The sequence below is a fragment of the Temnothorax nylanderi genome, unplaced genomic scaffold (genome assembly GCF_030848795.1).
Source record: "Temnothorax nylanderi isolate EJ_2023f unplaced genomic scaffold, tnyl_v1.0 TNYL_tig0116_pilon, whole genome shotgun sequence".
NCBI classification, from domain to species: domain Eukaryota; kingdom Metazoa; phylum Arthropoda; class Insecta; order Hymenoptera; family Formicidae; genus Temnothorax; species Temnothorax nylanderi.
Genome location: NW_027249178.1, coordinates 397673 through 414676, shown reverse-complemented (window position 1 = coordinate 414676; position 17004 = coordinate 397673). Strand labels below are relative to the sequence as shown.

At 38.5% G+C, this 17004-nt stretch overlaps 2 protein-coding genes and 1 long non-coding RNA gene across 4 annotated transcripts; 1 reads left to right on the top strand and 2 right to left on the bottom strand.

Moving 5' to 3' along the window:
- Positions 1-230: 230 nt before the first annotated feature.
- Positions 231-2994, bottom strand: LOC139776342 (odorant receptor 22c-like). Its single transcript, XM_071712914.1, has 6 exons — positions 2709-2994; positions 2073-2424; positions 1568-1795; positions 1290-1403; positions 1062-1217; positions 231-636 (listed from the first exon to the last, which is right to left on the bottom strand). The coding sequence occupies exons 1-6, from the start codon at positions 2960-2962 to the stop codon at positions 586-588; spliced, it is 1155 nt and encodes a 384-aa protein (XP_071569015.1). The 5' UTR covers positions 2963-2994; the 3' UTR covers positions 231-585.
- Positions 2995-5217: 2223 nt separating this feature from the next.
- Positions 5218-6751, top strand: LOC139776273 (uncharacterized). Its single transcript, XR_011719053.1, has 3 exons — positions 5218-5364; positions 5550-5629; positions 5978-6751. It is a non-coding gene; the product is annotated as an uncharacterized lncRNA (long non-coding RNA).
- Positions 6752-13085: 6334 nt separating this feature from the next.
- On the bottom strand, positions 13086-15924 carry LOC139776285 (uncharacterized). 2 transcript variants are annotated; one of them, XM_071712856.1, is made up of 3 exons: positions 15764-15924; positions 15211-15371; positions 13086-15133 (listed from the first exon to the last, which is right to left on the bottom strand). In XM_071712856.1, exons 2-3 carry the CDS (start codon positions 15364-15366, stop codon positions 13508-13510), a joined length of 1782 nt encoding a protein of 593 aa, XP_071568957.1. In that variant the 5' UTR covers positions 15367-15371; positions 15764-15924; the 3' UTR covers positions 13086-13507. The 2 variants fall into 2 exon arrangements, with proteins under 2 accessions (XP_071568957.1, XP_071568958.1); XM_071712857.1 differs by lacking the exon at positions 15764-15924 and adding an exon at positions 15488-15735.
- Between the last annotated feature and the right edge of the window lie 1080 nt (positions 15925-17004).

Here is a 17004-nt window from a genome sequence, read left to right as displayed (position 1 = left end):
TATCAATGATTCATAAAGCATCGAACATCAGTGCTCTTTCTTTGATCGAGAAGTATCGCGAATATTGAAAAAGTAGGTATCGCTGATGATTGGAACGCAAAAGCACCTCGCAAGCAATTGACCATACACGATTAATCAATACAATATCAATACAGTATAATAAAAAAAAGCACATGCGAATGTCAGATGAGAAGTTGTGCACAACAGCCATGTTAAGTAATGCAAGACTTGAAGATGCGGGCCGGAAATGTCAAGAGAAAGCGAAATTACAAAAGTTTGTTTTACAGTACTGCCTTTGCACCGTAGATGAATCAACTGAAAGCACTGGGAAAAAAGGATTCGAGTGGATTTTGTTTTATCAATAGTATCATGAAGTTCAAAACAAGAAAGTGTTTCGTTGTAATTTTTTATTTCGCATTAACGCCTATAATATCCCTTTTTTTGTGCAAGAGAAGATTTAAATAGTAAAATAGTTCAAACTAGTTGCAACTCGTGGGAGATGAAAATGTAGTAATATTTACCCTATTTTCTATTCACTATTGTTTCATGTTATTGTTACAACTATTATCAATACATCACTCGTCTTCAGTACATCGCCAAGAGTACAGATATATACGACAACGATGCCTTTATTACCTAAAATATTATTATTTGTGATCTATAATCCATATCACATATATGTATGGAATATTCAGAAATTAAATAATATAGTAATATGAAGAGAAATATAACTAAATTACAATATAATAACCAATGGAAATTATATGAAGCTGTTTGTAATTTGATGTGATGTAAACATTGCAATGTTAATTTTTGCAACTCAAGTTATTTCGATAATTAATATATAAGAATAGTGAATTTCGTTAATAATTAAAAAATAAGAATAATGAATTTTGTTTTAATTTGTCTATTGTTATTATAAAAAAAATAGAAAATTATTTTAATATTTATTAAAACCTTTAAAAAATAATTATCATGATAAAACTTGTTAAAAATATTTGAATTTTACGTAAAGTTACAAGGCAAACAAATGCAAAAAATATGTATAAGTGAAATCTTACGCTAGTAAATCTCTCCAAAGAGAGGTCGAAAATCCTTCCGCTCGTGATCGTCAAACTTTTCTGCGATCTGACAATGAGGAACAATATAGTTCGACTTTCTTTTACTGGAAAATTGTACCAGAGAGAATCGTACGCCGCACTTCCAATCATTTCACTCTGAAAAGAGAAAAATACAGGATCGAGATATCTGCGAATTAATGAAACTGCCATTTTTCTCTTGGAGCTAACCTTGGCGCTCAGATGTTCACCACTAAAACAGTATATGAATGCCTCGACGTTTATCGTGATGTAGAATAACACAGACTTTACCAAAATTGCTGCGACATTAGGCGAGTTGAGCGACTGAAATTTCCATGTACGCGAACAGTAATTTATAGTATGAGTAAATTACACATACACGATACTTCCACAGACATCTTTAGTGTTAATAATTATCAACAGTCTTTTAATCCGTTACGCAATATTTATATATTTATAAGTAAGCAAACTTTGGACTTGTTACTTACGGTAACGATAACAAATCCTAAACAGCATATGATGATCGTGTCTGATAAAAGCATCATAAATGCGATGTACGTGAAAAGAGTCTCAATACTTTCCGCAAATATAATAATGCGCTGGTGCTTAATAATCAACGATCGCAATGTAAATTCGTCCATCGAATCCGCTGTACATTTGGAGATTTTTGTCAACGATTCTCGAAGAATATCGATTTGACCACAGACGTGAATTATCTGAAGTTTATAGCTTCATAATCTTTCTCTCTCAGGAAATTAAAAATTATCTCTTGAGTAATTTTTATATAAAGATATCGGAGAAAAATATAAAAAATAATTTAGCAAATCATTTACATAAAGTATAAAATATTACTAATGCATATACGTAATATATTTAATTTAAAATTTAAATTATGGACGATCTTATCAGATATAAGATCAAATTGAAATAAATTAAAAATGGATTTCGTCTCATTTTAACTTTTAGTAAGCGTAACACGCAATTTAAACTTACCAAAGTGACGAGAAGGGAATTAATATTCGTAATGCCGGCGGCGACTAAAATCAGGTGATAAAATTGAACGGATTGAACTGTCGTGTAAATAAAATCTGTGCTAATGTTGAATGGCAGCTCCATCGCCAGAATGAGATCTCGCGCGTACGGCTCTAATGTCTCGGGACTGTTTGCGTTAGCGGCGAGTACACCGGCGCTGTATAAAAATACGGAGACTACTTGCATGCCGATAATCCACCTCGAGGTACGACGTGAAAGATTTGCCCCGTCTGTCATTACGTGCGAGCTACAGCAGTTCAAAGTGCTATCTTGCCAATCCGCAGACATCATTTGCAATAGATCGTAAATTATTCTACGGAAGATTGGGCGCACCATTCACGTTAATGTTCTTTTTCACACTCGCCTATCATAAATTAAATTAATTCTGAATTTTTGACGCCAATATTTTATTAAAGTATCATAAATAATAGACAACTCATAACACGCAGTCATGTGTGTACTCTCAGTTCTCATAATCAAACTGACTGAATAAAATCGAGGACCGATTAATTATTATTCGATACTTTTCTGATCGGTAGTTTTGGCAAGTGTTAATAATGAGACGAGTAACATGATTATTCCATAAATACGCCTTACCGTTGATAAATCCAAAGGATAATGAGCTTAATGTAGAATAAAGAAGACGTCATTGCGCTGCTCACTCCATCCATATACTTGGAAAAGTCGTCCATATGAATGTTCATCACTACGTATCGATATTGAAAGACTTGAGCCATGCTCAGCGCTATGATCCAGTACAATCTGAACACCACAGTCGACGGTACATACGGCCATATACCGTAAATATGAAGGCTGAACCTGACCAGTCGGCTGAGCGTGGTCCTCCCCATATTTCTCTTTAGCGACGACGAGAAACGCCTCGCCGACCAATCGCGATCGTCGAATAACTTTATTCATGCTAAAATTTGCTCGCAGGTCGACAGCAAAACGCGCGACCCATTGTCATCGACCGTTGACCAATCACAACTTGTTAAATATTTCTGCTGCATTGCATTAAAAAAAAGGAAAAAATAACTGCAACTGTAATTTTAGAAATAATGAATGCATAGACGATATACTTATAGGAAAGGTCCCCTTCTCTTTTCCAACTTTCGACTACAATACAACTGTATGCTCTCTTTAAAAATGCAACAGGTAAAGGAAAGGTGGAGCGCAACTTCCACGAACTGCTGCCGTGAGGTTGAAATATTCCGCTGCTGGGGAGGGGGGCGAAGCGTAACTGGGGATTCCCTCCGTGCTGAGGGATCATGAGGGAGGAAGACTAAGACGTATCGTAGGAGTTCGTCACGATAGAAAGATCGTCAAAGCTATACCTTTGTCGGCAACTTTGTCGCTGTCGCTATCGCTATCGCTATCGCCTATTGTGCGAGGGGCCTAAGTGCCAATAGCATTTCGTGCCTCACCTCGAAAATAATAGCGAAAATAGCGCGAGTGATGACGTCACGCTGCCTTTACAGTGACGTCATCATCGTATATCACAGCGCCACAAAGCGTCTCCTCGAACAGTTTTGGACGATAATTGTGCTAATAGCGTGCTCCCCGAATGCACCCCAAATATACGAGCTAAGGCGAGAGGTGTTTTCCCGCGGGACGCGACGTTGCCGAAGTTCCGCCATAACGGTCATCGACCGTTCGCGTAATGGATTTTCGAGCGACGTGTCTCGTGGAATACGCGTTTCAGGAAAAAGTCGACGCGCCAGAGCCCAATGTGCTCTGTATGGCCAACAAAGTGCGAAATAGAGGATTAATTGGTGTTATATTTACTGATTAGACGGATACCGCGCCGCCGCTCGTCCCGGTCGTCCCGGAGCCTGGAGTCGATCCGTTGCGTGCCGCGTCGCTGCACTCGCTGCATCGTTCTTCTGAAAACCACCGAAAAGTAGCAAGCGACAACTTCACAGCGCGACACGATGCGAGTTGCGAGTCATAGCAAATTCGGGCGCTTGCACTAGTGCAAGCTGAATGCGCACTAACAATAAGGCTTATTTATAATCCGTTTTTATATTTAAAGTCGCTTAAATACACGTTCACAAACTTTTTAGTAAATAAAACAATCCGTGTTGATGCTTACAGATCATTTTACTGGGTAAAGTATTTAAAGGAGATATTTAAGATAATCTGTAAATAAGAATTGCCTAAGGAATAAGCCTTAGGGCGTACTCGGTGTGCACCAGCGCAAGCGGCCGAATTCGCTATCAAATTAATGATCGAAGAACAATGAAATACCCAAAAATATACAGCCGAAATTCAGAACGCATAAACTCTGCGAAATATAATTAATTAACTTATTGATCGCGTTGTTACTCTTTAATCTATTAATATCATTAATACAGTCTATACGTTATGCCTTTCCGTTGCATGGAGAATCACTTGTCCCGGCAAATCGTGCACTTCGTATCCTCGATTTGAAAAACGATAGACAGATTACCTTCTAAAAGACGGCGGTACGTGCGGAGCGTGAGATACATTTGAAATTTCGAATCTGATCGCTAAAGAAATCTTCGGACTGTCGCCCGAAATGTCGCGAGGAAACCATTTGCGATTTCCATTCCCCGTCGCCTCGTTTTCTCCGTCGAATCATTATCGTATCGCGCGAGCTGTCCGCCTCGGTAGAAAACCACCGTCTGAATACGTCTACGAGTTGTGCGTAAATACGTAAGTACTAGCAGGAAAACGCCATTCGTTCCCACATCCCCCTCGCAATGTGAGGCGTTAACTAACACGTGCAGACTGCAAGCTCGGCTCCTCGAAATTAATAGAAAACGAAAGAAACGCCGGGAGTCCTCGGACGCCTTGTTTACGACGTTTTTTTCGTAACGGTAACTGACCAACGCTCGCCGCGCGACGCGTGCCGATGCTGATTGTTATTATATAGAAGCAGCCCAGCTGTGTTTACATATCACATCGCGCGTCGCCACGCTCTTACCTCTTTCTCGCTCTACGATAGCAAGTGAAGTACACGCCGAGCGCGATTCCGTGCGAACAATTAGCCGCTCGCGAACGTGAAGGCTCTTATTCGAGTGCGTTATTCATCGAGTATCGAAGCTAGAGAAATAGATAGCGGAGAGTCCTATAGTAAGAGAAGCGCCATTTACCCCCACCATGACTTCTGTCCGCCATCTTGTGTACCTAGCAGCTGATCCGTGAGTGTGTAGAGTAAGTGTATGTGAGCTTGCAACAGCTGTTGACGTCACAAACGGAGTTTGGTGCACGCAGTCACATAACAGCAATTGTAAGTAATTTTCTTTGTTTTTCCTGAGTGTATCGTCTGAATATAGTTCGATAGTGCAATTGAATTTGATCTACGTTGAACGTGAAAGTGAAAATAATTTGTAGTTTCGAGAAAATAATGTAAGGTTGTGAGGTTAGATTATGTTGGGTAAAAGCTAACTCAAAATGAATTGTTTTCTTTTCTAGATTTTCCAGTACTTTCATCGTTTCTCGCAGACGTTCTCGGTTTCAATCCTTGCAAACACATTCTGCATTCTAATTTCGAGGTTAGTTTTTATTCACAGCAAAAATTTTGGAGTATTCGGCTGAGATTTCATTTATCCGACAATGACATTGTCGGACGTAGCGATTGGCTGCAGAATAGAAAATTTCTAGAAATTCGAGAAATTTTTTATTTCGCAGCCAATCGCTTACGTCCGACAATGTCGTTGTCGGATGTATGAAATCTCAGCCTTCCTGTGTTTCGATCACTTTAGGTTGCATTCCATTATTCACTGCCAGTGCCGAAAATGTATAGTGTATTGATGTAAACTTGATTTTAATGCTGGCAATAAATATCGAAATGCAGCTTTAATATATGATCAGTATATAATTTGGTATATGATTTCTTGCAGTTTGCAGTTTTCTGAATGTACATCCCTTTAAAAGTTATACAATAAAGTCAGCTCAGGAAATACTGGAGATATCATACTGCCACAACTCTGATTCATTACTCTTAGAAGAATCAAAGCGTTACGAGAAGCGTTTTATAAAGAAAATGTGCGATCCCATGCAGAATCAGGTGTTTGCACATTGCCACAACTCTGAGTTTTCATCCTCAGAAGAATTAGAGTTGTTGCAAGCTTTACAGAGGGAATATATGGTCAAATCCGGAATCATTAGGTGTTTAAAGTTGAAGCAGAACATGAAACTTCATAGAATTAAAAGAATTCTGTATGAGACAGATCGAATGAGGAGTAAAATATATTTTATGAAAAACATATTTGATGTATGCGAATCGAATGCAGAATGAAATACCTACGTGTTTAACATAACGTGTTTAACGTATGATGTAAATATAATCATTACTGTTTTTGATCTTAAGGCTGATTTATAGAGGCCATAACCGTTGATTTAAGATGTAATCTTTAAGAAATTGACCAATCACAGTCGATTATTCTTCTCACATTCGACTGTGATTGGTCAATTTCTTAAAGATTACGGCTTAAATCAACGGTTACGGCCTCTATAAATCAGCCTTTAGAGGTTTTGGTGTTTAGATCACCAGCAACAAATATCTGTATGACATTACCTTATTATGTGGATAACTTTTTTTATAAGTGTAAAGTGAATTCTTACTATAGAGAATTCTTACTATTATTGTGAAATAAAATTGGTGAATTATTAAATGACTTTTGTTTATTTTCTATCTTGCAACTAAAATATTTCAAAGAAATATACTATCAGCCAATGCATACATATACAGTGCAATGGAAGTACGCTATTGTTCTCAGCACAGCCATACACCAAGACCCACTATAAGTATTAGTATTAATATTATATAATACACGTATAAGTATTAATATTTATATTAATTAGATAACATTGCTGTTATTAACAGTAATAACATTTACATATTATTTGAATTGTTAAGAAACACATTTCTAATGTTAATCTTATTGAATATAAAGGTCCAACAAAAGTAATTTTAATAAAAATCAAAATATGCAAATTATAATTCTATATTATTGTTATTAGTAGATATAATAGTAAGAAACTTTAGTAATAATAATATAGTAATATTAGTAAAAAATTAATTTTAAAAATTATTTAATATTGTCTTTACGTATGCAAGATTACGTATATCAATGAATAATTATATACTCATGTCATTAATAACAAAATATATTTCATATTTTATAGTATATAATTATAATTGTTTTGATACAGCTAATGGACGGTACAAGACCAAATACTTAATCTCTAGGCACAGCCTAACACATAATTACCCTGTCACAGTTATATATGCAGTACTAAGCCTAACTTAAACACAAAAATATATAATTTTTTTCTATCACAGCACTGCAAAACAGTCTTCTCAATAAAAAAAAATAATCTTAATTAAAAAAGAATTGCTAAAATCACATAATAACAAAAAGAAAATCAAAGTTTTAGCAATAATGAAGAAATTGATTGAGATCATAACTTTAATTACATTATTTTTATGAAAACACCTTCTTCACAGAAGCATGCATAGCCATAGTTTTGCTGTCGTAACGCCTTCCATTAAGATGTGCTAGATCTTCACAGCGTTTAATACTATATGTCCGTAGCCTCATAGTAAAAAACTTCTTTAGAATTTTGTGTGTAATAGAATGGCATGTGGGAATATTGCAGCCATCCCATACATATTCCATTGCTTTACTAAGAAATCTATCATGTTAATTTTAGCTTCACACAAATCATGCCGTATTTCTCTGAATGTTATTTCTGATTTTGCGATTGCTTTAAAGCATTCATCGGAAACTTCCACGAGGTTCTTGTGTTTGTAATTTCTCATTTCAGTTACGAGGGAATAAGGATGGCGGTCGCTCCCCTGCCATAGGACGGAATTGAGACACACATCACAAACTGTCGTGCTACTTATTTTTATACTACGAATAACTGACCCTGCCATGTCATATAGGATCTGCAACTCCCAAGAATCTAATATGTTTATGTGATGATCTTTTAGTTGAGGCAATACTAAAGCAGATGATTCCATCAATTCTTCAATAACATTTTCTTCACGTCGTGCTATAGCTATATTTCTAGAAAATTTCATAAAATCCATTGTTATATCCTCAACATCTTCATCATAAGTATCATTGTCGTAGCTGCTATTCTTAGCATTAATGCAGACCTGGCTCAGCACCAAAACCTTTAAATTTTGTTTTACTTGGAGAGGGTTTGTGTTACGATAAATACCCTATTTTCATATGTATGTATGTATGGACTCTCACATTTTCTTTATTAAGCCCTTATTGGTCAGATACTATTTTAGTTTATTTCGTTTATTACTAAAAGTGCGGCCAACTGACCCTCTCACAACCTAAGTTGGTAACGCGAAAACCGCTTCTGTTATGTTCTTCTTCTTCGCCTTCACTCTGTGTGTCCGCGAGTCCTCTGTGCGCATTGTCACGTCTCACTGCGTACTTTTACCCGTGTGATTATCAATAAAGTTTCTTTATACACGCGGTGTCTTTTTTGGCTTTTCGTGTGATTTCACCCCGCAACAGGTTATGGGCCCAGGCACGCACGCACGACATCTCTTACACGATTAAAAAGTGTTTCGAACTTTTAACGTGCCTCGTCTCGTCCACGAAAACCGCAGCCATTTTTTTTTCTCGGATAATTCTCCAACGCAAAAATGAGCGAGAACGCGGACTTGAGAAATCTTGTGAGATTCGACGGACAAAACTTCCAACTTTGGAAATTCCAAGTGAGAGCCATTCTCGTTGCGCACGACCTTTTGGACATCGTCGAAGGTACCGAAACGAAACCTGAAGCAGCCGGTGATCCCAGGAACGCATGGATAAAGAAGAATGCCAAAGCAATGTTTATTTTGTCATCTTCAATGGAATACTCGCAGCTCGAATACCTTATCACATGCACTACCGCAGCGGAAATGTGGACAAAACTTTCCACCATTCATGAACAAAAAAGTGCATCTAATAAACTGTCGCTCACGACAAAATTCCATGAATACCGGATGGCCCCTAACGACTCTGTTGCTCAACATATCGCCAAGGTCGAAATATGGCAAATCAACTCAAAGACATTGACGAGAACGTGTCGGACATCATGATAATGGCGAAGATACTTGGCACTCTCCCCAGCAAATATAACGCTTTCATCTCAGCGTGGGACAGCGTAGATGCAGCGGGACAAACGCTACAACGCCTGCGCGAGAGATTGCTACGAGAAGAAGCCCGGATGTCGTCGATGGACGAAGTGAGCACCGCTCTGGCGGCATCAAGCATTACGAAGAAGAAATGGAGCCATCGTCCATCTCATGAAAACGGATCTTCGAAGCGTACGAAAGACATCACCTGCAGTTTTTGTAGTAAGTCCGGACATATCGCGAAATATTGTTACGCGAGAAAAGAGCGTCGAAAGCAACCAAAAAGAGTGATGATTCCGAAAAAAAGAGCGATCCGAAAAACGACGATTCGGCTAACTTCACGGCTTTTGTTGTTCAAGACGCGAACGAAACGAATAGCGAAATTCCTGCATACACAGTCGATAATAGAGTGACCGCGATTTTTAACCTCAATGAAGAGTGTGTTTGGCTTCTCGACAGCGGCGCATCTCGGCATCTCTGCTGCCAGAAAGATTGGTTCGCGAAATTAATACCGACAGATAGCGAATATGTTTGTCTAGGTGATAACACAATTCTGAAAGTTGTAGGTCATGGAACAATACCAATTTCCAGACTGGTCGGTAATAAATGGTTAGACGGCGAAATAAACAACGTCGCGTACGTTCCAACCTTAAAGAAAAATTTATTTTCGACCGGCATTTGCACGTCAAACGGTTTCTCTATTACTTTAAACGGCGATCGCGCAGATATACTCTCGAAAGATAAAACAATTGTAGCGCACGGTATCAAACAATCAAACAAACTAATACGTCTGTTGTTCGAACCGAGAACGAAAATAACGGCTCATTACGCGTCTTCTACAGCCTCCTTAGAAACATGGCATAAACGTCTGGGTCACGTAAGCTCGAACTCACTCACTAAAATGATAGCAAACGAATCGGTTTCTGGAATAAATTTATCGAATAAAAAGCCTTTTTTCTGTGAAGATTGCCCATTAGGCAAACAATCCAGATTCCCTTTTCGTCAACTAAAGCAAAAAGTGAAGTCAAGCCCGGTGATGTTATCCATACAGACTTATGTGGCCCGATGCAAACGTCATCGATAAGCGGAGCTAGATTTTTTTCTATTGTTTAAGGACGAAAGTTCAGGTTTTAGAACCGTATATTTTCTTAAACATAAAAACGACGTTTTCGATAGATTAAAGGAATTTCTTGCCCTAACTAAAAATCAATTCGGGAAAGATGTTAAAATTCTAAGGGCCGACAACGGCACAGAATTCGTTAATTCGAATGTTCGCGATCTACTAAAACATCAAGGTATTAAACTGCTCACGTCAGCTCCTCACACGCCCGAACAAAACGGTCGCGCGGAACGCGAGATGCGCACAATTGTAGAAAGTGCACGCACTATGTTATTGGCGCGCAATTTACCGAAGTATCTCTGGGGCGAAGCTGTCAATGCAGCTACCTATATATTGAACAGAACCGTACCCCTACGTCCGGACGGGAGAACGCCTTTCGAAGTATATACAGGGAAGAAACCAAACTTATCCCATATTAAAACGTTCGGTTGCGACGCTTACATGCATGTTCCCGATGTCTCGCGCAAAAAATGGGACCCCAAATCCCAAAAGAAAATACTCGTCGGTTATGAAAAAGATTCAGACAATTATAGACTGCTTGACGTACGAACCAAACGCATCACCGTTTCCAGAAACGTTATTTTAATGAGAACACGACCGATAACGTGAAAGATAAAGGAGTTTGGATTTCGTTTGATTCCGATAACAAAAACGCCGGAAATGGAGACATTAATTTAGATGGCTCCATCGAGTCTTCGGGTTCGGATACTTTTTGTCGATGCATCTAGCACACCCTCGGACGACGAAACTCGTTCTCTCGACGAACAGGACCAAAGGCGAACGCGTTCAGAACATTACGATTTGCGAGCCCGCGGAAACCTACGCGAACCGGAACGTTATACGGCATACATCGCGTCATGCGACACTCCTTCTAGTTACAAGGAAGCCATCAACGGTAAAAACTCGGTCGAATGGACAGAAGCGATACAAAAAGAGCTTCAAGCCCACGAAGAGAACCGAACGTGGGAGATCGTACCGCTCCCGAAAGACCGTAAACCCGTAGGTCACAAATGGGTATTCAAAATAAAAGATTCCTCTAACGATAATTCAATACAATATAAAGCACGCCTTTGCGCTCAAGGTTTCTCACAACAGGCCGGTGTAGATTATAACGAAGTTTTTTCGCCCGTCGTTAAGTACGAATCAGTTCGACTTTTGTTAGCGATTGCGGCAAATGAAAATCTAAAATCAGCCCAATTTGATGTAAGCACGGCTTATCTAAACAGCGATTTGGGAGAAACTATTTTCATGCAGATTCCGGAAGGGCTGAAAGTAGAGAATAAAAATTTTGTCTTAAAACTAAATAAAGCGATTTACGGTTTGAAACAATCCGGACGCTGTTGGAACGAAAAATTTGATTCTTTTATCAAAAATCTCGGTTTCTCTCAATGCTCTTCCGATAAGTGCGTATACGTAGCAAGTTACGACGGAGACAAAGTGTACCTAGCGCTTTACGTTGATGATGGTCTCATATTCGCGCGGCGTGCGGAGACCTTACAGCGACTAACGTCTCTACTTGAAAAGAACTTTAAGATTACCGTCGGTAATTCAAGTCGTTTTGTCGGAATGGAAATACAACGTGTCAACGACGGAATTTTCTTATGTCAGACGAGTTACGTAAACAAAATTCTACAGAAGTTTAATATGACAGAAGCGAACCCCGTCAACACGCCCTTCGATCCACATACGCGATTAGAGAACCCTACTGGCGATCAAAATTGTAACGTGCCTTATCGCGAAGCGGTGGGTTCGCTCTTATTTTTGTCTATGATCTCGAGGCCCGACATAGCCTTTGCAGTTAGCGTAGTAAGTCGATATTTCAATAACTATAGTCATACGCATTGGAACGCCGTAAAACGTATCCTCCGATACCTTAGGGGTACCAAAGAATACGGCATTTTTTTTGCGAATAATAGAAATTGTGAGCTAATCGGTTTCTCTGATGCGGACTACGCTGGCGATCCCGACACCAGACGCTCAACTTCGGGATATCTCTTCATGTTGAATGGGACACCCATAACGTGGTCGTCCAAGCGGCAGACATCTGTAAGCCTAAGTACGACCGAAGCTGAATTTATCGCAGCGAGCGAAGCAACGAAAGAAGCAGTCTGGCTTCGAAAACTGTTATCAGATGTCGGACGTCGATGTGTGAAACCTACCACTCTATATGTTGACAATCAAAGCGCGATAAAGCTATCAAGAAATCCTGAATTTCATCGCAGGTCGAAACACATTGACGTACGTCATCAATTCATATGTGAAAAGATAGCTGACAACGAAATTGACACAAAATATGTAAAATCGGATAGTCAATACGCAGACGTGTTTACAAAGCCCTTATGTAGCGAAAAATTTAATATGTTTAGATCCAAGTTAGTTACCGCCGTCACGAAAACGTTCAAGTAGTGGGGGTGTTACGATAAATACCCTATTTCATATGTATGTATGTATGGACTCTCACATTTTCTTTATTAAGCCCTTATTGGTCAGATACTATTTTAGTTTATTTCGTTTATTACTAAAAGTGCGGCCAACTGACCCTCTCACAACCTAAGTGGTAACGCGAAAACCGCTTCTGTTATGTTCTTCTTCTCCGCCTTCACTCTGTGTGTCCGCGAGTCCTCTGTGCGCATTGTCACGTCTCACTGCGTACTTTTACCCGTGTGATTATCAATAAAGTTTCTTTATACACGCGGTGTCTTTTTGGCTTTTCGTGTGATTTCACCCCGCAACAGTTTGGAATGGGTTGTTTCACTCTCAAGGCAGAAAAAAGGTTTTCAATACTACACTGACAAAACCGACCAGTAAGTATAAACTTGTAGCAACGCTTGTACAAAAAATAATCTTGCAAGCCAATGATGCTTGCGCATGCCATGATAACGCCAGTTTGACAAGGCTTCCAGTGCCCATCAGTGCCTACTATCATAAAACGAAATACATAAGCAGTTTTCTTGATGTGGTCCATTGTTTCTTCATATGCTTTCTTGTTCAACAGACCAAGAGCCAGCTTCGATGATCTGTTTGACATTATATCAAACCAATGGCTCACTAATCTAATAAAAGAAGCAGTGGTCCTATAAGCGTCTTTACCAGTACGTTCAGCATATTTTCTCAGCGCAATCTCGGTTCGTCGATTGAAGACTGACCGGGCCGTTCCAACTTTCATCTTTTCATATGAATTTCGACAATGAACCTTAGTCTTTTTAATCTGTAAGCTATCTTTATTTCAAATTGTAATTCGAACTCTAACACATCATCTATATGTTGGATATTAACTACTGGATCCGTTAATTTCTCAGAAACAAGAAAGTCATAAGGAAGATAAATAATTTTGTTGCTTTCAAGCATAGTTACGATATTTTTGAATAAGTGTACTGGATCCGGTATAAAGTAAAATCTATCCTCTGCTCTAACTGGATGCTGTATGCTGACTACAGCATCAGATTCACGTGTGCAACCAATACCAAACATATTCCACATGGCTCTATTTTCACACCCCATGTCAGTTGTAATTGAGTGAACTTTCAGCCCTATTTTTTCACACTTGTCTATGACTTTCAGTATTATATCCTTGAAGACACTGCCACTGCTAGACTTTTTATCCATTATTTTGGGTCCTACCTTCCCAGTAAAAAAATAAGCCACAGCAACTTTCCATCGTCTACTAATTCCTCCACACATGATGACAAGGACCTTTTTAGCTGGTCCAACATGAGAAGGAAAGGTGCAATTTCCTATCATTTTTTTAGTTGAAGGATCAAACACTAATCCAGCTTTAATTGCCATTTCGTCTGCAACAATCATACAATCTCTTTCATTTTCAGACATATTTTTTACTGCACATTTGAGCATGTCGAAGACCTCATCTAAGATGCCACTTTCAAACCAAATATGTTCTACCGTTCTTTGTAGGGTCCTAACTGATGGAAAGATGGGTAGATAATTCACAAAATCACAAAAATTTGTAGTACCCCATTTCATCTTAAACACAAGGGCATCCTTGACAGTTTCTGGACTCCAATTAAATCGACCACGAATAGACTGCCTTTTTAGAGATGCAATCTGGTCAGCACGTAGCCTTGATGTTAAGTCGAGAGACTTTGCATTCTTCTGTTCTAAGCGCCACAATCTACACTTATATTTTTCATAAATAGGTTTAACAGTATGGTATTTTTTTGTTATTATTTTTCCTATGGTAGTCAGACGCTTATTGTTATGTTGTAAGGTTTTTATTTCTTCCTCTTGTTTTTTCAGCTGATCTTGTAATTCTTTAATTATTATTGATGATGGACTTGCAGTAGATGGAGGTATATAAATGGGTTCAGAAGCAGCACAGATATCGGCCAAGATAGTTAGTCGGTTGAAATCATCAGTACCATGGTCTGCAATGCAAGGTGCAGAAAGTTCATGACTAATTTCCTTTGGAAAGTCCATAACAGAGAGGTCATGAGAAGAAGTAAAAGAAAGCTCTTGGTTTTTATCCTGATATGGCACACCTTCTATTACAATGTTATTTGTTTTGGCTATTACTTGGCTTTCTGTAACTTGAATGGATTTTGATGGCTCATATTGAATTGAGGTACAGCCATGATCACGAGGTAAGCGGTTCAATTGTGCAGTGAGATCTCGAAAGGGATGACGCTGATGTACGTCAATAACATATCGATGGTCATGCATTGCAAGAGAGATGTTTTCATTATTTTCTATAGCCAAAGGTATTGCAGAAGATCGTAGCACTCTGGACCCATCTGCACGTACTTTTTCCCATTGCGATGCATCAAAATGATTCTGAAATTGTGCCAAAATTAATCAATGCATCATGTGTAAATATGTCACATATGCGAGGAGTAATAAAAATATCTCACCTCACAAATGTAGCTGGAGACTCCAGGATACCATAATGTCTGTCCAATCCTCGACATCCAAACAGAACGTCTTTCAGGATCTTTAGGAAAGCAAAAGAGCTGCTTTCCCTGTCCCACCCGAACATTGCAGCCCTTTACTACACACGTACGGACCATTTCAACTGCATATAAAAAAACAGTAGTATGATTACAGTCTTATAAGATTTTAATGTAAGTAAATAATTAGGTAACAAACATATATACATTAAGTAATGACAATGCAGAGACACAAACTAACCTTATATTAAATCTGTTCAATGTTTATTATGATATGTTAACTGACATTGGAAAAAGGGACCCATAATAATATAATAATATTACATATACTACGTTTACGCGAGCGTTACTTCTGTAGTAACTTACGATATATCACTCGTTTACGCGGAGTAAATTATCGTAAGTTACTACAAAATCCCGTTTACGCGAAGGAATTATCATAAGTTACTACAGAAGTAACGCTCGCGTAAACGTAGTAATATTCATATATTACATATTACGTAAAATAAGATTTTACCTTATAATTTCTAAGTCTCCTTCTGTATGTATATACGTAGCACTGCATAGCTCGCTGTTGTATATGGAGCCTTACATTGGTACACAAAATGGCGACTAAACCACGTGACTCAGTTGACCAATCAAAAGGAGTTCGCTAATGTCGCTTCTCTGATTATAGGACTCTAAGATACGAAATCTCTCCAGATTCTTGAATTCATTCGCAAGAGAAACGTATGCGCGAATGTTCTTACAGAAAAGTGTTGGCAAGTCGATTGGCTATCGCATAGCTTTTAACCAATCATCTTGCTGTATGTTTCTGTAAGCATTTTCGCATACGTTTCTCTCTTGCGAATGAAAATTCAAGAATCGAGCCCCAGGAATTGCGAGGTATTTCGCTCGCGGCACTTTAGGGCGATAATCATCTCTTTAATGCTCGGATTCGATTAACATTTACAAATCCCTCTTTGCACTTTGCGCATTTTCGAGCGTGATTTATCGTTCCTCGCGATATCGTCTCCCACACGGAGCAAAACATCCATTAGATGTCCATTAGACATCCATCATGGAGATTCAAAACCTCTAATGGACGTCCATGTAACATCCACAGAACTTCCACTAATACTCGAAATGTCCGCTTGTAGTACCTCCATTAGATCTCCATTAGACGTATTGATAGATCTCTTTTAGACGTCATATAGATCAACCATAGATGTTTCATGGAGCTTCGATGGATAATTAAAATATGTTAACTAAACGTTTTATAAATTCTTTATGGATATACGCCTTGTTTATAAAGCTTACAACAAATTAGATAATTATTTATAAGTGTATCCAACAAATTATCAAAAATTGCTTTGAAGACCCCTGCTATGTGATACCAGAGGTATCACTTCAGATGATCTGCAGCAAAGAATTATCGCAGTCAGGCCTCTCACAGGCTCGCCTCTTAATATACTAGCGCGTGATGTTTTTTTATTACGAGAAAGTACTCGCGCATGGTAGCCGCGTCGCGGCAGTGCGGGTTACTAACGCTCGCGGTTATATGTTTATAAAAGACGTCTAATGGACGTCCATATTATATCCATCCATTAATAGAGGCAAATTAGACCAAAAAAGTGCGTTATCTCGGAACCGGTTAAAACTACTCGGATTTGAACGTTTTTTTTTTAAATGTAGGTAATTAAAAACACTACAATGTTTATCGGTTAAAAATTGACGCTTTTTTTTATAATTAAAATAAACCTGAAAATTTATTAAATA